The sequence below is a fragment of the Tamandua tetradactyla genome, chromosome 1 (genome assembly GCF_023851605.1).
Source record: "Tamandua tetradactyla isolate mTamTet1 chromosome 1, mTamTet1.pri, whole genome shotgun sequence".
NCBI lineage: Eukaryota > Metazoa > Chordata > Mammalia > Pilosa > Myrmecophagidae > Tamandua > Tamandua tetradactyla.
Window position 1 is genome coordinate 51,967,256 of NC_135327.1, and position 22,710 is coordinate 51,989,965.

Here is a 22,710-nt window from a genome sequence, read left to right on the forward strand (position 1 = left end):
GCGGAAAGAAGACGATGGTGGCATGAGCAGCGTGAACGGGTCCTGACGTAGAGCCTGCGGCCTTGGCGGCACCACCCTACGTCACCACGCCTCACGTCACTGCTCGCTCTTACGTCACCACGCCTTATGTCATGGCTCCCTACGTCACCGCGCCCGTTGGCCAGGCTGCGATGTTGCCGCAAGGCCCAGCAGCAAGTGGCAGGGCCTGATAACCACGAAAGCCTACCCAGAAACCGTGCCTGACAAAAGAAATAGGACTGTGAGGCAGCGATTGGGTTCCCCCCGGGCGATTCTGGGCCCTAAATCACCGAGGAAGTGTCTCTGTTTTCTGCCTCCTGCTTTCCTCCTCTGCAGCCTGGCTTTGTAGACGGCCCCGGAAGCGCTTGTCTTCCTCCCAGGGGTGTTGGGCCTTGGCCCCAGCTATCCATGTTTGTATCTCAAGATGGTGAGTAGCAGCGGCTCCAAGGCCCAATTAGTTGTCCGAGAGAAATCTAAACTGGTATGGAATATCAGGTGTGGGTCCTTCGGGGACATTTATCTGGTGATCAGCATCACCATGGGCGAGAAAGTGGCAGCTAAGCTAGACTCTCAGGCATCCCAAGTTGCTGCATGGAAGGAAACTGAGAGTCTCCAGGGTGGGGGCAATAGCCCCCACATCCGGTGATGTGGTCAAGAAAAGACCACAATGTGCTACTTGTGGATCCTCTTGGATCCAGCGTCCAAGACCTCTTCAGTTTCTGTTCAGGAAGGTTCACGATGAAAACCGTAGTTACCTTAGCTGACCAGATGATTGGTAGAATTCAAAATGTGTATGGTAAGAATTTCATACACAGAGACATTAAAGAAGCTAACTTCCTAATGGATAATGGGTACCACTATAATAAATTATTCCTTATTGATTTTAGTTTAGCCAAAAAGTACAGACAATGGGACAAGGCAACACATTCCGTACAGAGAAGATTAAAATTGCCCTGACTGCCTGATATGCTAGTGTCATCTTGGTATTGAACAGAGTTGTTGAGATGACATGGAATCATTAGGATATGTTTTGATTATTTTAATAGAACCAGCCTGCCATGGCAAGGACTCAAGGCTGCAACAAAGAAACAAAAATATTAAAATAACAGTGAAAACAAGATGTCCACTCCTGTTGAAGTTTTATGTATGGGGTTTTCTGCAGAATTTGCTGTGTACTTAAACTATTGTCCTGGGCTGTTCTTTGAGGAAGCCCCAGATTACATGTATCTGAGGCAGCGATTCTGCCTTCTTTTCAGGGCATCAAATATGACTACACATTTGACTCTATAATGTTAAGGCATAAAGCAGCCCATTAGGCAACCTTTTCCAGTGGCCAGGGTTAGCAGGTCCAACCCTCCCCCCCACCCAGGTTTCTAAGCATGAATGGACAGACAGAAGGAACAGAGCAGATAATCAGAGCACATTTGTCTCTCCCCAAATATAGAAATTTTAGTTCAGATGTATACTAGCCAGTGGTTATAGACAATCATTTACTTGGTGTAAAGAACTTAATTTCAATATAAACTGGCTCTGGGCAGCATTGGTGGTGCTGTATCCTGAGTTGTAGCGGTTGTAATTGTGAATATAACTGAAATAGTGAAACATGGTGTCCAGTTTTCTACTGCATTTTTTTTTTTAACATGGGCAGGCATCGAGAATCGAACCTGGGTCCTCTGGCATGGCAGGCAAGCATTCTTGCCTGCTGAGCCACCATGGCCTGCCCTACTGCATTTTTAAAGACGAAAAGTTAACTAAATGGCTCACACAAAAATTGGTGGAGAAATTGTGCATATGCCATTTTTTTGTTAAAATGTTTTATTTTGAACTATATTGCTTTGAGATTTCATTTCAGAAGAATGGCATGAACAGTCTTCAGCCACAGTTGTGATGGTTGTAAATGCTCATAATTGTGCATTCTTAGGGATTTTTCCATCCCTGGGATTTGCAAGTTGTTCAGTTACAACATTTGTGAAATGGTTGGCTCCTTGTTTGCAAACCAGCTTTGGTAACAGCCAAAGATTCCAGTGTTTGAGCATATGAAAGACTCTGCCTGCTTACCTGTGCTAGAAATAACAGCATCAAAAGTGAAGATGAAAACTTAAGAAAAACTTAGTGACTACTAGATTATCCTTAGGACTTTGCATTACTCTTTAATGTTCTGGTATTAAAAAAAAAGTTGTCACAGAGATTTAGTTAACATCCTACAACTGGACACATATGTATGTTGCTTAGATAAAAGTAATTACTATAAACATCTATTAAGTATTGTCTTAAAGGAAATGAAGAGATGACAAGATGGCACGTAATTATCTGGCCAAACCTAAGGGAAAGCTAGAATCTGGATACATACACAGAATTAAAATACAATCCAGTTTTACACTGAGAATATTTACGTGTCCAGGCGTTCTGGTTTGCTAGCTGCCAGAATGCAATATACCAGAAATGGAATGGCTTTTTAAAGGAGAATTTAATAAGTTGCTAGTTTACACTAAGGCTGATAAAATGTCCCAATTAAACAAGTCTATAGAAATGTCCAATCTAAGGCATCCAGGTAAAGATACCTTGGTTGAGGAAGGCTGATGAAATTCAGCGTTTCTCTCTCAAGTGGAAAGGCACATGATGAACATGGTCAGGGTTCTGCTATCATCTGGAAAGGCACATGGCAAACACGGCATCATCTCCTAGCTTCTTCTCCTGGCTTCCTGTTTCATGAAGTTCCCTGGGAGGCATTTTCCTTCTTCATCTCTAAAGGTCGCTGGCTGGTGGACTCTGCTTCTTGTGGCTATGTTGTTCTTCTCTGCTCTCTCTGAATCTCCCTTATTCTCCAAAATATTTCCTTTTTTATAGGACTTCAGAAACTAATGAAGACCCACCTAAATGGGTGGAGGCACATCTCCCCTAATCTGGCTTAACAACCACTCTTGATTGGGTTACATCTCTAGGGAGATGATCTAATTACAGATTCAAACATACAGTATTGAATAGGGATTATTCTGCCTTTATGAAATTTTGATTAAAACATGGCTTTTCTAAGGAACGTATATCCTTTCAAACCAGCACACCAAGGAAATGTTAAATTCAATTTTGATGATCTCAATGGAAGAGACAAATCAAAATCAAAGTCTACAAGTCCATTCAAATCAGTCTAAGTGGATGTCCTTCACCCATTAAACTGGTATCACAAATAGCTCAACCTTAAAGTGAAAGGAACCAGAAGTAATCCCCCTCCTGTCTTTATTACAGGGCCTGCGAGGAAAGACTGATTCTCAGCTGGAGGGAAAATAATCCCAAAATGGTTGTATTTATAAGCTGCTCATAAGAATGTCCTTCCTTAAAGTGAACCATCACATACCTTAATGTTGTTTTAAAAACAATAAAAACACCACAAACAAGAAACTAAAGGGATCTGGTTGGATGGTCCCTTAAGCATCATGTAGAAGGAAACACCAGTTCTTTCTGTCAGGAGGTACTTCCATATAAGTTTAAGAGAATGCCCATAAATGATTTTCGAGGAAATAAGAATCATACATTAAAAATTAATCATATATAAGTATGAATCAGCAAAAGCCAGATTATGAAGCTGACAGACATAGAACAACTGACTATACATAAATGAAAAAATGCAAGTTGAAATAATCTTCAGAGAATGGAAAACCTTGAAAACATGTCTTAAAATTTTTAAAAGATTATCAAAACATCTAGAAATAAAAAAATTGCAATAGCTGAAATGGAGGAAAAAAACTCAATAGACAGGTTTAACAGCAGATTAGACTCAGCTGAAGAGAGAGTCAATGAATTGGAAGATAGGTCAGAAGAATTGTGAATTAGGGGAAGTTAGTGAAAAATGATAATGTACTCAGAGGCCATTATGAAATCAATGTGCTGAAAGGGTCAGGAGGGAACTTGGAAGAGCAGACAGGACTTTGAAAGATATGGACAGTGGGAATAGCTAATACAAGCTATTGGTTATCCAATCTTGCCTTGAGTTATACATGACTCACTCAGGCAGTAAGATAAACAACAAAGAGTATGGTTTGATTTTTCTGGAATTAGAGCCCAGCACATGATAAGATAGAATAATTCAGTATGTTAGGCCAAAGACCACAGAGGGCCATTGGAATAAGGGGGGCAGAATGTGGTATCAAGCAGATTCAGGACAAACTTCAGGTATGCTCAGGTCATTAGAAGCATAGAAGACAAAATTTTAGATTAAATGAGACATTATTACCAAGTTTTGAAGCAGGAAGAAATGGATGGAGCATTAAAACAGGGAAGCTTTATGGGAGATGTTTCTTCCCCATGGCTTCCCAGTGGAATATTCTTTCATTTTACCTGTCACAGAATTTTGTAGTCCTCCAGGCTTTAAAGGGAATTTGGATGAATTCAAGCCTTTGGGATATAAATGACTGTGGCTTTGTGTATTCAGAAGGTTTGGAAAAGTCACATTATTTTTATATTACTCAATTTAGTTTATGTTCTGAACATCCACTCTGTTTAAAAATGTTAGTTAATTGTTTTCAGTTGCTAAGTTCCAGCAAGCTTATATGGTGCCAAACTATGCCAGAGGGAGGATCCACCTGACCTTCAGTGTCATCATTCTATGCAGGCCTCCACTGAGACCTCCATTATCCTGTCCTCCTGGTCCATTTACACCCATGCTTCCTTCTGCTTCTGTTCCACCCTTTAGAGTACTGAAAATTTTCTGTTGCTCCCATGCTACACCAGGATATGGGAATTTCTTAAAGCTCTCTAAGGGCAATTTGCTAAGTTTGTGCTTCACCTGGGGTCTTGTTATTTCTTTGGTGTTTTGCTTAAGGAGGCAAAATTTCTCTCTCAGGAACCCTCTGATGCTATTCCCTATAACTCTTTGATTCTTACAGCTCAGAGAAAGGCTGTTTTGTCTCATTTTTCCCAAATGGTTTTCCATAAATGGAATCTTTTACATTCTTTAAATACAGATTTCTTCCTTTCTACCTTGCTGCTTCCCTTCCCTAAGAGATGTAACACAGAGGGATGTAGCTTCTTGAATAAAGGGAAGGTCAAATGGAGAAAAATATTTTGGAGAAATGTTTGATATTTTAAAAATTATGCAGCTGATCGTGTTTGAAAGCAGATCCAGAGAAGTCTCTGCCTTGGGGCCCATACCTTAGGGGGCTTTCCTCTGGGCTTTCACTGGCTTAGGCTCTCCCACAGAGAGATGTCTTTTGGGCGTAAGATACATGCCAAACTGGAGCCAATTGACCTTTATTGAAGCCAATTTACCTGGCTCCTCTGTATATGTTCTTTATAGATGGAATGGGGCCTTCCTGACTGTTTTGAGTGTTAAGATGCAACCTTTGGCCTACCCCAGGGAAACATTCAAGATAATTTCCCACCCACCTAAAAGTTCTTTCGTCTCTCTGTGTGAGGATGCTTTATGCTACAGAAATGTGGTTGGCCAGTGGAGAGTTCTGGCTGGAAGTGCTAAAGAGCTAATGGCCCAGAAGACACCCTCAATCAATGAGCAATGGGAGTTAGTGGATAAATATCCCAGATTCTTCTCCCCACCTTTGAAGGTGGATCCACAAGTCTTTCAGAGGTTGCCTAGGGGGAATTGAGCCCCAGTTGTTCACAGTGATGACCTGCTCGTAAAATATCTTTTCTTAGCTTTTCTCATAACTTTGTCTCACTTAAAAAAAAATAGAATAAACCCAGAGATGAAGGTGAGGGGAAGAGAAGACAAAAACCTGCCCACACTAGGAATTGAGAGAGAGATATTGGGGGCAGCAGTTTTGTTTTTAAATCTGTGACAATCATATACATGGAAAGAAAGAAATGGGAAAAAAGTTTTAAGAGGTTAAAGACTTTGTAGTACATTATGAATGAAATCCTATTTTGACATTTTAAAATAGAGATTTCAGTACAAATTTTATTTCTAAACTAAACTAAACTATTCAGATTCAAAGACATCCTCTGAGTGGGATATGGGTTGCACCCTAAGTCCAAAGACTTGGGGTAACCCTTTACTGTAGGTAAGTGGGGTGCGACTCTTTGTTGGAAGAGAAAAGGTGGCTGTTAAATCCCATATGAGGTTGACCCGTCTGTCTCATTCTGTGTGTGTGTTTGTGTGTGCACGCATCTGTGTGTGCATGTCTTTTGCCAGCAGTGCCATGATAAAGGGAGATAGACCCTTCCTTCTGTCTGAATTTTTTCAGAAGAACAAGATATTGATGATACAACTGGGTTTTGGTAGAATAAGCAGTACAATTCATTCATAGTCTTAAAGATATACTAAGGGCTTGATTATAACCAAGAAAGCTGGACTTTAAACCAGATTGAGTCTGGAGCTTACCCAGTGCCAGGAACATAGTAGGGCTTTTTAAAATATGTGTTGCTTGGAGATATTGCTGGGAGAATGTTAACATGGGAGTATTTATAGCTTCTCCCAGTGCTAAGGATAATCTTACTTTTACCTGCTTAGGTGTGGGCTTTTGGGGGGCTCACTTAGATAACACCAGAGCCTTCAGGAAGATAGAATGATTTACACTGGAAAGGTGAAAGGATTACTGAAAATGTTAATGACTGTTAAGGCAAAGGTTATAGAAAATAGAATAAATCTGGAGATGAGGGTAACGGTGAGTGGTGAAAAGAGTCTGCAGACACTGGGGATCAAGGGAGATTTGGAGACAGCTACTTTACCTGCGACAATCATATACAAAAAAAGAGTTATGGAAAAAAAAGTTATTTAAAAATGAGACGTAAGGTATTATGAATCAAATGCTATTTTGGCATGTTAAAAACAGAGATATCATTACAAATTTATTTCTACTTTCCAACTATTGTTCTGCCCTTGGACTGGTATTAACTTTGACTACAACATTTGCCTGGAAATTGGGCTTTCTATTGCTTTTAAATAAGTGATTATACAACATAAGGCTCTTTTAAAACACGTAGTTCTTTGAAAAAAAGAAAAGGAATTACTGTATTTTATTGATTCTCAGTTAAACTTTTGTTTTTAACATTTCTGAAATCAGGATATGTGTTTGTGATTGATGAGGAGTTATGTTAAATTGGCAAGATTTTTGCCTTTCTTATTTCTACATTTCTTATAGATACTTTAGATTTTTTGACAGGACACATTTTATAACATTTTATGTAATTTGCTTCAACTTTTAAAAGCTGTGCAGCAAACTGTTCCATCAAAATATTCTAACTTTCATTTTTCCTTAAGAAATTTCCTTAGGTAGGAAATTCACCAGAACCTAGTTAATTCAATTCAGACTTTTTTGTACCCAACTTTTAGAAGGAAGAGATCAATCCTGGAAAGTAAATATCTGATATTTAATAAAAAAATAAGGAGGCACATAACTTTCTGGATTCACCTTAAAAATAAGCCATATCATTTCCTAAATAATCTAAAATTATTCAGTGACTCAGGGAAGACCAATAGTCAAAAGAGACTTCTTGAGGATGGGTTTTGGGATGGAGAGGCACAAAAGAGACAAAATCAAAACAGAGGACTCAGAGTTTATAATAAATATCAACCCAATTAAAAATGGGCAAAGGGCTTGAATAGACAATTCTCCAAAGAAGATATACAAAGAAGATGCACATATATGGCTAAGATACACATGAAAAGATGCTCAACATCATTAGTCATTCTAGAGAAATCAAAATCAAAACCACAATGAGATACTGTTTCACACCCACTAGGATGGCTAAAACCAAAAAGATAGACAAGTGTTGGTGAGGATATGGAGATGGAACCCTCATGCATTTCTGTTGGAAATGCAAAATGGTACAGCTGCTTTGGAAAACAGACTGGCAGTTCCTCAAAGAGTTAAACATAGAGTTACCATATGTCCTAGCAATTCTACGCCTAGGTATATGCCCAAGAGAATTTTGATTTAATCCTGAAAATAACTGGAGTTAATTAAAGATTTTTTAAGTTGGTGACTTGATCCCATTTTTGCTTTTGAATGATCAGCATACCTGCATTATGGAAAAAGGGTTGTTAGGCTAGATTAGAAGCCTAGAGACCATTTAAGAGAACCCTGGTAAATGAGAAGGTACAAGTAGCCTGAACTTAGGTACTAGAAGAGGGGATAGAAAGTGAACAAAAATGTAAGTTTATTAGGGGGGGTTAGAATTGACCTGACTTGGTGATTTAATGGAATGGGGTGAGGTAGAGGGAGCTGTCAAGAATGTTGCTGATATTTCAGCTTAGGCAACTGGATTGGTATTGGTTCTGTTCCCTGAGATAGAAAGCAAGCACTTGGAAGAGGTTTGGGTGTGACTACAGTGTAGTTGGTGCATACTATAGGTGACAGAATGTATTTTCCAAAGATGACCATAACCTATATATTTTTTTCCATTCCTCATTTGTTCCCTCCCCAATGGTAGGACAGCATAAGTGATGACAGGTAACTTTCTTGACTTGATCATAATGACTCCTGCCTGGTTCTCTCTCTCTCTCGGGAGGCTCACCACCCTTGGAATCTAGCTACCACCTTGCAGGAAAGCCCAGGCCATGTGGAGAGAGCAGTGCAGACCTACCCAGTGGGTCTCTCAGCTGACAGCCATTATCAATAGCCAGACATGAGGAAATGAATCTTAAGATGATTCCAGACCCTAGTCTTCTAACCTTCCAACCAAGGCCCCAGATATGTTGGAGCAGGGAGAAGCCATCTCCATTGTCCCTGGTTTGAATTCTTGACCCACATTAATTCTGAGCTAAGAAATGATTCATACTGTTTTAAGCCATTAGGTTTTGGAGTACTTTGTTACACAGTAATAGATAACAGTTCACTGCATTTGGAGGGCCTTTTGGGACAGCCTCATAGAACTCACACAGATATATTCCATATTCCCTTTTCTATCAATGTTGCTGACTCTCTTTTATTTGATTATAAGAAAGCTAACGTCAAGTGCTCTGTCAGCCCTTATTATTTCCATGGTCCTTCAAAAAGCCTTCTGCAAATCAGATGGTTCTGCCTTCCTTGGCTTTAGTTAAGTAAAGAAAGGATGAAGAAAGAAAGGAAGGGGATAACCCCTTCGTAGAATGGGTAAGGGCCTTGCCACTCCCCCCCTGGTTGATGGTGAAATGACAGAGTAATAATAACTGTGCCCTCTGGTGCAAGCAAAGCAGCATCTCAATTCCCACTGCAGTAAATGGCTCGGTCAGGCTGGGCAGTCAGGTCCTAAAGATTGGCAGTAGACCTGCTCCAGAGAGCAAGAAATAACAGCTGGGCTGTGTTAAGAAATTTTTATTGTTTCCTTTGGACTTGTGATGAAAGCACATAAAATTACAAGTGGAAGAAACATCATGCCACAAAATTGCATAGAATTATTACAAAAATGTGAATTATGCATTTTAAATAATTTGAGATAGAAGAACCAAAATATGTACATTTTAAGAGCTTCAAATACTTTGTCCTATCTTTTTTTTCTCTTAAAAGGTAGAAGTCACAATGTCTAATCCATCACAAACAATATTAATACAGTGCACAAGCGCAACATTAAATTCAAAGTAATGCAAGTGATGGCCCTTTCTTTTGGAAGTATTTAATGACTGTTTATTACAGGAGTATTAATTAACGCATGGTGATAATGAAAATGTTCAAAACCAAAAACATATGGCATGTCATAGGAACTTTGAAAATTGGCATACACGGCCCAAACCACTCTAGTCTCAGTAGTGTAAAGGTATCGGAGGGGCACAGTCTAAAATTTAATACATGGCTCTACTTTCTATTACAGGGAAAACCACAGTACGGAATTTCACACATTCAACAAAGAACAAGGCAAATACATAAAGGCACAAAACTACACATCATATAGACCCCTTTTCTTTATCTTAGTCTATTTCAAGTAATATTAATATTATTAAATGATAGTATCACTGTAGTAGTTTCAATGATGCAAAATGGACAGTGTTACACACTACCCCACAACTGCAAAAAGTGTCATTATACAGATAGAAAAATGTGATTACAGTAAATGGCCAAATACAAATGTATTGTAAAATGATTAGAGTCACTAAGATGATGAAATCCAACTACCAAAATGGTTTTGTTTAGGTTTAGGTTATTCAACCTCAGTTGAGCTCTAAAATGGGAAACACTGTTCGGTAAGAACCACCTTTGGGTTTGGTTATGGGTGCTATTTTTAGTTCATTCTTCTGCAATTTTAGACAGTCTGTAATTTTGTTTATAAAATGCAGCATTCAATTTTGACCATTCTTGCTTCTTTATGATTAATGCCTTTCTTTCAAAGTGCAAAAGTAGAACGATTTACAAAAGATTTCTCTTTCAGTGGAAGTTGTTTTATTAAGTGTCTAATTAACACCCCAAATCTTTTTTAGATCAAAATATAATAATCTCCGAAGAGGATGTGATTTTTTCCCCTTGTGTCTCACTAGCCGTGCTTTTTAAAAAATTAAACACGCTTTCCTAATGTTTGAACTAAAATTTCATTTTGATTAAAACTTAATTGTGATCCCTAGTTATTGCTTAAAGTTAAAGAAAATAATTTTCATAAAAATATTAAATTCTTGAAACAGTTTTCAGGACACAACTGGTTTTTGAATTTTAAAATGCTTGGCTAAGCTACAATCAGATAGGTTTATTTTGAAGTAAAATAAAGCCATGAGCATCTGCTTCTGGGCTTTAACTTCATTGTCCCTTGTGTTACTCTCTAAATCACATTTTTCTTTATTTAATTCTCTTCTCTTATTTAAGACATTTAAATAATGTTTTTGATCAGTCTTAATAATCATATAATTTTTCTTTTATGCTACCTAAAATAAGAGTTTAACGCAAAATTATGTGAATTGAATGTACATAGTAAATATGTAATGAAAGATTTTCTGATGTTAGAATAAAATTGAAATGTCAGACTTAAAAATTATGGAAGATACTAATAAATTTCCATATTGCTGTTATCTACATTTTTTTGTATATTCTGACCATAAAAACATCTGCTACTTAAAATCAAATTTTTGATCTTGCAAAATATGTACCAAATTCATATTCTAAATCTACCTCAACTTTCATCACTGGCTCCATGAAAAGTTTCTTAGCATTTGAATACACTTTAATATCCATATAATCTAGACATTTGACCTTTTGTTTCTATCCATTTATCGCTGAATTTGGTTTTAAGTCTTGTGGATGAGATTGCGTCACTGCCAATTAATAAACACACATTTGTACTTACTTGGGTGCTTGGGTGTGTGTGTGTACTTATAGGGCCGAGTGCGTGTATATATATATATATATATATATATATGCACACACATATACACACACACACACACACACATTTATATATATATATACACATTTATATATATACATATATGGAGGTAACATATATCATTTATATGCGGGTCTACATCTTCTTTAGATATATATTCAATCTTCATCTCCATATTAAAAATAAATGAACCATTAAGTAATGTCAGACAGGAAAATAACCACTGGAACTTGTTGAGTCTGACTGAATCTCTACTCAACATACATCAGCTCAATCATTTTTATTCAACAGAACAGACTCTTTGTAGTTATTTGATCATGTCAGCCCAACAACCAACAAATACCCAGACTGTAAGTGCTAACAGACAACATGGAGAGCATACTCCCCAGAAATGTGCAGCTAATTTGCTCATGCAGCCAACTATACAAGCCATAACACCAAGTCTTGGGCCTGATTTTTTTCAAAAGAAGAAAACCAGCTTATTTGAATCACTACAATATCTAAGAAAGCCTTGTCAACAACAAATATGATGATGCCTCTTTTGATAAATAAATTAGCCAATGGCAAGCCACCAGTGCTTGCAAAGCAAAGGATGAAACAGTTTAAGATGTATGTTAATGTGAGGATATGGTAGTTGAGGGGCAGTTAGAAAAAAGAATGCTCAAAGTTGCTGTTCAATAGTGCTACACATTTCTCAAACTATTTCTATACTCTGAAATACTTTACACCAGAGCTTCAAATAAAATCTTGAACCCGATTTTCTTCAAATAAGACACTGTCCTTCATTAAATGTTCCATGGAGCCTGGAAGTTTCCTGCTTTCAATTTACTATTGGAAAGAAAAAAAAATCCCATATACATGCACTCTCCACTAGTAGACCTGCAGCAGTTTCCGTATAACACATGGAGCCTGGACACAGAGATCTCTGCACACATCCTTCTGGAACGCTTCCTTTGGGATGGACTTTAGGCTAAGGGATGCTTCTCAGGAAGACGTTCCTGGGCAGTGATCTTTGTAATAAGAGAGAGTCCAGTAGAGCTTGAATGGCCATGCGTGTTCTGAAGGCCTGACAGGAACAATCACAGAGGAGTATCAAACTCTTTTCCTGGATTGTCTCCTTCTACCTCCTCACTGGAGGGGGACTTGCTCAGTTTTCCAGGATCTGGGGCCAGGGAAGGAGGGGCAGAACCGTGATTGCTGTCTTCACTGATCTTGCCTTTCATGGCTTCCTGCACGAACTCCAAAATCTCCAGGGGCAGTCTTTTGAACTTGTCTTGGTACTCTTGCTCCAGCTCCACCTGCAGCTGGGAGATATTGACAGAGGAGAATGCTTTTAGGTCATTTAGGTTTCTATAACCACTAATGTAAAAACTCTGAGCAAGACGTACAAAGAGAAGGGAGGAATAAATTAATTTAGAGTATCATCCACTAGTTACCTACAGAGAAAATGTAAAATAGAGTTTAGTTGGACATATCATTTGATCACAGCTAAACGTCGAGTTCAGGTTACAGGTGGCATAAAAGGGCTAAAGACTTGAAATGATATAAATAAATATTATCTACCCACACATGTACACACACATACACACACACCCAAAACAAACAGGGGTGGTCTTTTGGAGAACTTTCCAGATGTAATATGTCGTGATCCAAAGTTCTTAAACTTAGGAGGGCATTGATAGTGGGGCAAGCTGAGAAGTAGATCGAAGTAGAGGAAAGAGGAGCAGGTTTCTTGGAGTGTGGACTTCAGGTAATTGTGAGAAGCCAATGCTGGTACTTCTAAAGAGAAGTCCCTTGAAAATTTAAAACTTGAACATATTGATGGAATTACCTTTAATTTTTGCTTTGACTTCTTTTTATCACTTCTTTATTTAGATTAGTGTTTTTAATTCTAATTTTTAGTTGCCCTGTAAACTGATTTAATTACCTTGTAAACTGACTTTTAATTTATCTGCCTCGTGCTCTGGAGAATTCCCAGATTTTTAAAACCACAGGACCCTTTCTTCAAATGCAACATGAGATGAAGGCCCTTATTGAACAAGCAAACAAACAGATAAAAGCTGGGTATCTTTGTTAGAAGTAGGGTGAGGGGTGAGGATAGTAGTGAGTGTTGCCTGCTAGGAAGCTCTGCTCAACTTTGCCCCACTGAGGACCTAGAATTTTAAATAAAATTCTCATAGCTTATTGAATGATAACCAAGGAGCATAATCTAAGAAGCAGCAAAAGACTAGGTGTTTCTTTACCTCTTTTTATTAGCAGCTTTTCTTAAGATATGCTCCTAAAAGGTGAATCCTCTAGGATTCTGACTCTGACTCAGGAGATGTGAGTGGCCTGAGATTCTGCATTTCTTACAAGCTCCCTGATTTGACGCCCAAGCCTGGTCTGATTTGGGCTGCCTGGTTGTCTCCCTGTCTGGTCCTACTCTGCCTCTTGTCTTGAACCCAGCTTCACATGCTCCTCCTGCAGCTTTTGGTGCAGTCTCTGGTGCCTGCCTCGACTCCTGGGCCATCCACCTGAAGCCTGCCCTTGGCATCTGCCCCTCTCCAGCTTCACCTCCTCTCCCGCCCTTGCCAGCAGCTTGCAGATGAGATCTTCTTTAGTTTGACTCCTGTCTTATTGCTATGCCAGAGACATTTTCCTGAGCTTTAGTTAGTTAAGATCCTTAATCCATGATTTGCAATCCCCAAGTCCCCTAACTTCTGAAATCCAGAAAGTCTTTGTAAATTTGTGGCAAACTCATTGATATTCGCAGACATAGGGCTATTTAAAATTTGTATTTATCCCACTTTGCATAGACATTTATGCACTTTATTGCAGAAATATTAATTTGATTATGAGGGTAACCCAGAACTCCCTGGGTTTTCTGTAGACAGGGTCCCTTGTTTTTCCCTTTTCCCTTCTTTGTAAAGGAAGGTTATGGTATATCAGATTAGCTCTCTAAAATAAGAAAATTTATGAATTTCAAAAACAATAGGCCCCAAGAGTCTCAGAAAATGGACTGTGGATTTGTTCGAATGACTCCTTTTTTCCATATCAAAAAGTACCTAATAAAAATGATGAAATTTCCATCATTTTTAGCAGATATAAATCTGCTAAAGAAAGAATCTGTGAAGACAGTGTAGATTTGTGATTGTCAGGAGCTGGGAGGAAGTGAAATGTAGAGTGAGTGCTAATGGGTATGGGCTTTCTTTTGGGTTGATGAAAATGTCCCAAAATTAGACTGTGGTCATGATTGTGCAGCTCAATTGAATTATACATTTTAAGTGGATGAGCTATAAGGTTGTATGGATTATATGTCAATAAAGCTGTTTTTCTTTTAAGTACCTAATAAAAATGGCTTATTTTAGCTTAAGTGAATACTGAAACCCAACTATTCTCCCCAAATATAAGACATGGGTTATTTATGAGTATATTTTGCTGGCGCTCAAATTTTAATAAGCCAAGGAGGAACCATGTTGCGAGAAGAGCATGCAGAGCTCTGAGATTCACACTCTGTTGATGGAACACAAGCAGACACACACAGCTCACCCTCGGTGTCTGGCACACGCAAGTCACGAGGGCATCAGAGACAAGAAGATAACTGCCAATTATTTGCCTTGTGTCCCAGTAATTTAGAAGGGAATGTGGCATTTACAGTGTCATACTCTTTTACATCAATGTAATCTTAGCTTGGTGTTTGAAAGTTTCTATTTATTACTATCAAAGCTCTGATTCACCTTGATTTTAATTAAGTAACACACGAGATTAAAAGATTCCTTTCCAAGGTAGTTAGGGAAATGAAGTTAAGCAAATGACCCGATTTTTAGGAAAATAGCAGATCGCTGTTTTCATTCAGTTTAGACTGGGGACCTTCAGCTGCGGATATACTGTACCTGATCTAGCAGACGATTTATCTTGGGTTAATGATAGATAAGACCCCAAGGTGTTTAATAACTTCTGATTCTTGTTTATTAAAAATTAATTTCTTTTTAATTAAAAAAAGAAATTAAAGTGTAAAATATCAGAGGTGCCAAATATTTAAACTAAAGCTTTTTACAAAAATGACACAGTTATGGCTAAATTATAATTTTAGTGAACTCTTCCTTTTGCCATGGGTTAGTAGTAAATTTTATTATGTCACTGCCTAATGATTTATAGTAAATGCTATATATTCCAATCTTTTAAAAATTCATTCAGTTATTAAAGAATGAATTATAAAATTTCATTTATTATATTTTAAGTTTTCTTTTTAATTTTCCCCTGCATTTAAACTAAATACTTATTCATTGTAAGAAATGTGAAGGCCATGCCACGGTAAAGTCTGTCTTTGTTCCAATAAAGCCCCATCCATCAGTAGTCTAGAGCAAAGCAAGCCAAAGAGTCATAAGCTCAGATGCTTCAAGGGGCCAAGCAAGCCATGAAAATAAAAGAAGCAGGCCTTATGCAAGAAAGCAGGAGTGGCAGATTCTCTGAGGAGCTGTAGAAGACATGCTCCACCTAAAAAGGTTGCCAGTTGATGTTCCAGTTGATGCTTGCCAGATTCTTGTTTTTCAAGAGATGTCAGAAATCAACATTTTCCTGTAAAATCTCTTTATTTGTTTTTTTTATTACTGGCAATAATCCAAACCACACTCGTGAGCCATATAGGGCTGGTGGGCATCTAGTAACCTCTGTCCCAGCAGATATAAATCTGGCTTAGACCAGGACTTGAGACACTGGGTTCAGCTGTAGAATTCCAGTTTGGACCCCCCTTAATTTTCTCTCCCCATAGTCCTGGCCTTGGGATGGTCCTCCACTGACCCCCAGTGCTTCCTCTTGATCATCCCACTGCTGGGATAATCCCAACTAACTGCTGCATTCAGGTTCACACACTCAAACATTTGTTGAGTTTCTATTCAACTGCATGGCCTACAGGAATGGCAGAGTGATCGTCAAAGAGGCAGTGATTCTTTACCTCTCCTATAGCTGTGCACTTTGCAGTGTGACTTTGCAGGTTTTCCTATCAAGAGGTGGATTGTATTTTCAGATTTTCTTGAACCTGGGGTAGCATTGTGATTGTTTTTGTCAACTAGAATATGCCAGAATTGACAGTGTGCCAATTCTAAACCAAGATTTCAAGAGACCTTGTGCACTTCTGCTCTCATTGTTGGAAGCCTGCTCAGTCACCACATGAACAAGTCTGGGCTAATTTTCTGGAGGATAGACAGTTGGTCCAAATATGCCTCTCCCCATCATCTTAACTATCAGACATGATAGTAAAGCTATCCTAAACCAGCTTGCCCCTAACTGAATTACCAGCTAAACACATATAAGCAAGTCTCCTGAGATCAGCCAAACCTGCCCGACCCTAAGGGAACAGCTTAGACAGTTCTTAGACCCTGAGTTTAGTAAATACTTACTGTTTTAAGCCATTGAGTTTTGTGGTTGTTGTTAGTCAGCATTATTGTGGCAATAAGTAACTGATAACAGTGAGGGAAAACAAAGGATTCTCATATATAGCCCTACCCTATGAAGATTGCATAATTTAATTCAATTGGCCTTGCTTTTCTATTTCTGTGGCCTCAGAATCTATTCTTGGGGAAAAATCAGCACTGGAGAGATTTTTCTTCTTGAGAAAATCTGCTCTGGAGCTTTTCTACAACATTAGGAAACATGAGTCTGCCTGATCTTAATTTTATAAGACCTATGTTTAGAAAATGTACAAAAAGAGGGAAAAGCATGGCTAAATTTAATATCTAACTTTAAGATGACTTCTTATATTATATGCAGATATTCATGAACAAGAGCGCTAGCAGAAAGTTTATTATAGGCTGATTTTTCCAATTTGACTAGCCAGACTCAATTTGTAAGTAGCTGAGATAACTTGATTTTCAAAAGACATTGGCCACTTATTGCTTCTGTGAACTCTGGGTAATTAAACAGGAAAAGGCAAAACAGTCAAATCCAAGTGGATTCAGTTCTGAGTATGTTGTCAAAGAAATTTATACTTGGTATGCTGTCCTGCCTTTGATATTTTTTCAATTGCCTTAAGAAATAAAGCAGTGATCTATCTGTTCTAGTTACACAGGATTTTTTTTTGGAGCATAATGTAACTGAAGACCAAGGAGAAAGCAGTTACCCATGACAGTTAGCTTACAAATAGAAAAAAACAAAACAAAACAAATACACACACAAAAAGCCAGTATAATATAAATGGCACATCAGTGAGCCAGGACACTGAGTTAACAGCCAAATATAATCAAAACCAATTTCTAAGGAGAATATGATATAATGGAATAAGAAAAACACACAAAGACAGAACTTAAAAAAAAATGTACTGGAGAATGCATAAACAGAAATTTATCCTGTTTTTCACAAGGTCAGGATTGGCTCACCAGAGCTCAAATTAAGGCCTTAACTCGCTTTTCAATAAATTTAATGGGTTGTGCAGTGTTATGGGTTGAATTATTTCTCCCAGAAAGATATGTTGAAGTACCTCAGAATGTGGCCTTATTTGGAAATAGGGTTACAGATGGTTTTGGGCAAATTAAAATGAGGTTGTACTAGAGGAGGGTGGGCCCTTGACCCAAAAGCACTGATGTCCTTTAAGAAGGGGAGAGGAGACATGGACATACCGAGAGGCCAGGTGACGATGGAGCCAGAGACTGAGTCATGCTGCACCTCAAGGTGTGCCAATGACTTTTTGCCAGCAGAGGCCAGGAGAGGGGCATGGGACAGATTCCTCCCTAAAGATTTCAGGGGGAGTACGACCCATATGACACCTTGAGTTTGGACTTCTGGCCTCCAGAACTGTGAGAAAATAATTTTCTGCTGTTTTAAGCCATCCAGTTTGTGGCATTTGTTATACTGAAGACAGGCAGCCCTGTGGACAGTTAGGAAATTAGCATTTGATGATACCCATTTTTTGGTTGTTGTTGGCACCTGAGAATCTAGTGTGTATGAGAAGGTGCTCACTCTCATTAGCAATCAGGTAAATGCAACAGCACACCTTTTTAAAAGCTGATACTGGGGTGAAATATATATATTTTTAAATAAAGCAATCACATCTGGTGGGAAATTGGCATGTTCAAACACTGGACAATAATATGATAATATTTATAAGAAGAAAAATAGACACAGCTTTTGACTCAGTGACTCTGCTTTTGGGAATCTGGCCTATAGAAATAAAAGCACCAACATACAAGGATGGATGCACTAGGAACTTACTGCAGCCTTGTTTTAAGGCAAAAAAATAAAACCCCCAAAGCAACTTTTTTTTGTCTTTTTGGCCCATGTGCATTGTCTTTTGCCTCACATCTATATTTTTTGTTGAATCCTTTGAAAATCCCTTTCAGACATGATACTTTACCCATAAATACTTGACCTTGCCTCTCCTGAAAATAAGGACATTCTCCTACATAATGGCAATTTCTTTATCAATTTAAGGAAATTAATAATAATTCAGTATCATCTAACAACAATTTTTATTCAAATTTCTGCAATATCCCCTCTTCCCAAATCTTTGCTAGTTTTTTATTTTACAATCAGAATTCAATGAAAGTTCATATATTGCATTTGGCTGTTATATCTTTCTCATTTCTCCCATTTGATGTATTTCTTGCTTAAAAAAATTTTATGGTTTAGATTTTTTGAGACACCTGACAATTTTCTTATAGAATATCGCACATTCTGCATTTGTTTGATTATTTGCTTGTAGTTATTATTTAATTGGTCCTCAAAATCCTGTATTTCCTATAAACAAGAAGGTAAGCCCATAGGCTTGATTAGATGGAGGTTAACCAACTGTTTTGGCCAGAATATCCAATAGGTATGCTTTTGTACCTCATATGTGCTATGGCAGTTGGTGCCACTATCAGTGATGTCATTTATTCACTTGGAGAAAAGTGGCAAATACTAGAAATCAATATTGTCAAGATAGGTTTTTCCCTTGCAATTGTATTTAATGTAATTGATGACCCTTGTCTATTTCATGGGGATAAATCAAAATATTCCAGTTCTTTCTTTTTTAGCTGGTATTCTTCTTTTTTTACATGGGCAGGCACCGGGAAACGAACCTGGGTCCTCTGGCATGAGCCACTGTGGCCCTTAGCTGATATTCTTCTAAACGGAAGAGCTTTCCTCCATTACGTGGAGAGGAATTAGAGTTCCTTCTAAAATGGCAGGGTAAGTTTTCACTACTTTTTCTTTAAAGACACATTTTTGGAGTAGGGAGATGAAGTCGTAATCATTACAAAAGATGGCAAATGAGTTTCCCTTTTTCTTCGCTCTTGCTCTCTCTCTGAAAATAATTATGGACAATAAATTCTTATTTATCCCTTGTGCTTAAATGAGTTGCAGCCATTGTTCTTTTTGATGCTCAAATTGCCCCTTATGTGCTCAGCAGGAGTCCTGTTAGGCCGGTCTCTGATCCTTTTGACATGCCCTCATTATTCTTTTTTAAAATGTTCATTAAAATTTTTTACTGTGGTAACATATATACAACACAAAGTTTCCCATTTTAACCACTTTCATGTGTACAATTCAATTCAGTGATATTAATTATATTCATAATGTTGTGCTATCATCTTCATCAACTCCATTATCAAAACTTTTTCATTAGGCCGAACAGAAATTCTCTACCCATTAAGCAATAACCCCCATTCTCCCCACCCCCACCCCAAGTCCAGGCTCTGGTAACCTGAAGTCTACTTTCTGTCTTTATGAATTTGCTTACTCTAGCTATTTCATCTAAGTAAAGGCATATACTATTTGTCCTTTTGTATCTGGCTTTCTTCACTCCACCTCATGTCTTCAAGGTTCATCCATGTTGTAGTATATATCAGAACTTCACTCCTTTCTATGGCTGAATAATATTCCATTGTTATGTATATACTACATTTTGTTTATCTATTCATCTGTTAGTTTGCTTCCACCTTTGGCTATTGTGAATGATGATGCTGTGAACATTGGTGTACAAATATCCCAGTCCCTGTTTTTAATACTCCTGGGTGTATATTTAGAAGTGGAGTAGATGGGTTATTTGGTAATCTTATATGCAACTTTCTGAGGAACTGCCAAACTGCCTTCCACAGCAGCTGCCAGATTTTATAGTCTCACCAATAATATACGAGGGTCCCTATCCTTATTAGTTTTTGAGGACTTCCTCACTTATATGAGCGACAAGTTGTCCCAGACACTCCTTGTAGTTTCCCTGCCCCAGACATGGAATCGGCCATGTCTCTAAGAAGCTCTGGTTCCTTTAGTAGAGGGGGCATTAATAAACCAGGCTCTGGATGCTAACAGCACTCATTGCTACTGGGGGCTATTGCTTCCAGGCCATCTCAGTGGATAATTACGAAATATATGTTGAAAACCACTAAAACACATTGATGTCTCAAATTTAAATGTAATATTATAGGGTTTGTTCCCTATTTTGATTTTTTATTTGTATATCTTTTATCATGAAAATTTTGCTTTCTGATAACATTAACATATTTATTTGTCTTGTGCTACAATATATGGACATAGTTTACATTTTATGGCCTATCAATAAAAGAGCCACGTGAAAGTTAAGACTCTTTTTTTGAAGTTCTTTTTATTCATAGAGTATATCCCACAAAGAATGCACAATTACATTACTTGGCTTAAATTTACTTGAAATAATTATAATATCTGTATGCACTTTGATATGCACATAAGGGCATTTGTTTCTGTTTGTTTTCTCGTTAGACAATTAAGATAATTTCACTGTTTTTTTATTTTCCTGAAGCATCTGCTCTCTATCCTTAAAATTTCTTCCATATAGCCTTTTCTTTGTATACTGTATGGTGGGGGGCTCACATTTTATTCTTTTTCCTTGTGACTATCCATTATTGCTACACCATTTTTTGAAAAAAAAAAAAATTTTTTTTTGGAGGGGGATGTGCACAGGCCAGGTGAGAATTCTACCACTGAACTACACTTCACACCTCCATAGCCTTTTAAGCCTTTAAAAATATCTCTCCTGGCTTTTGGGAGGTTATATGCTAACATAACTTCTGCTCAAATTTTTCTGGAAGTTTTCTTCTAAAGATTAGAGAACACAGTAAAACATAAACAACAAGCAAAGAAACAACAAATAAATCAATAAAACCTAAATGACTCCAAAGAATTTATATATAATAAAATACAAAAATTTATATGTAATAAAACAACAATTTATATATAAAGCAAAACAAATGCAGCCAATGAATGTACTGGCTATGAAGACAAAGATAAATATTTATGCTATTGTGACAAATGAAAAAAGTCTATATATAGTTATACGTATACTGTGATCTTAGCTATGGGAATATTTGCTAAGAGTTCAGACCTACTGTGAAAGAAAATAATCTAGAATACAAACTGCATTGGGACTGTGAGTATTTTTAACTTTTTCTATTTCTAATTTTTATGGTAATGTGAACATTTTATTTTTAGCATGAAAATAACATCCTAAAATAAAAACAAAATCTTTTTTTTTAATGTACACACATAGAAATACAGAACTCTGACTGTGGGATACCATGACCAAGAAAATTTTATAATGAATTACTGTAGAGACTATAGTATTTTCACCCCAACATCATCAATTAGCTAACAAGTTATTAAAAATGAGAAAAGCATGAAAAAGTAAATACATAGAATAGGTGGTTTCAAAGTGAGCCTGAGCAACCTTGCAGGGCTTCATTTGACTTTAATCTCATGAATTTTTGCTTCAACCAAGAATAGAAATGACAGTGTCCTATGAAAATTACAGAAAGAGTCAGTCAGGTTACTGGAGGATTGTCGAAAAATGGCATGGGGAAAAAGGAACTCCATTATATATCCCCATCATTCTGTTTTTTATTTGTTTATTTTGTTTTTCTCTAAGTTTCCATAGAACAAATTGCTGTGGGATTTTGGGTTACTACGTCTTCTCCAAATACATGGAAATGCTGAACAAAACATAATATATATATATATATGTATTTAAATTCACAGCTGAGTTTGAATGAAAAAGAAAAAGAAATCCTTAAGTCACAGAAATAATAAAGAAACTCAAAGCCAAAGGCCCATGGGGTGGTAGAGCAGATTCTCTGTCCTGGGGACTGGGTTTTTAACATCCTGGAGGGAAGGAAGAGAAGGCCTCCGATCTGAAGCAGTGAAGTGCTCAAACTGAACTCACTGCAGGAGGCCAGGGGTCTCCACTTTTGAAACTGGAACTGGGAAAACACCACCCAAAACCTGGGGATGATGCAAGGAAGCCAAATATTCAAGGGAAAATTGAGTTGGAGGAAAAATTCCAGCAACAAAGAAATCAGAAATCCAAAGCAATACGAGTGAATGTGGTTTCCAAGTTCACCTTACTCCTGTGAATTGGGTGCCTAGGATCAACAAAATGAAGGCAAAAACTTTTGCCAAATTGATAAGACCCACAGAATCCTAGGAGAAGCAGCGTGAATTCAGACTGTCTGGAGTCATCCACAACCCAGGGCAGGA

At 37.7% G+C, this 22,710-nt stretch overlaps 1 protein-coding gene and 1 pseudogene across 3 annotated transcripts in view; one reads left to right on the top strand and one right to left on the bottom strand.

Moving 5' to 3' along the window:
• Nucleotides 1-442: 442 nt before the first annotated feature.
• Nucleotides 443-1,361, top strand: LOC143646595 (casein kinase I pseudogene; annotated as a pseudogene).
• Nucleotides 1,362-9,165: 7,804 nt separating this feature from the next.
• PLCB1 (phospholipase C beta 1) overlaps nucleotides 9,166-22,710 on the bottom strand; it is a 706,046-nt gene continuing 692,501 nt past the window's right edge. The window contains exon 32 of one of the 3 annotated variants that reach the window (XM_077115679.1): nucleotides 9,166-12,557. In XM_077115679.1, the coding sequence (XP_076971794.1) occupies nucleotides 12,333-12,557 (225 nt within the window). In that variant the 3' untranslated portion in view covers nucleotides 9,166-12,332. The remainder of the gene's footprint in view (nucleotides 12,558-22,710) is intronic. The other 2 variants (XM_077115662.1, XM_077115670.1) reach the window with 2 other exon arrangements.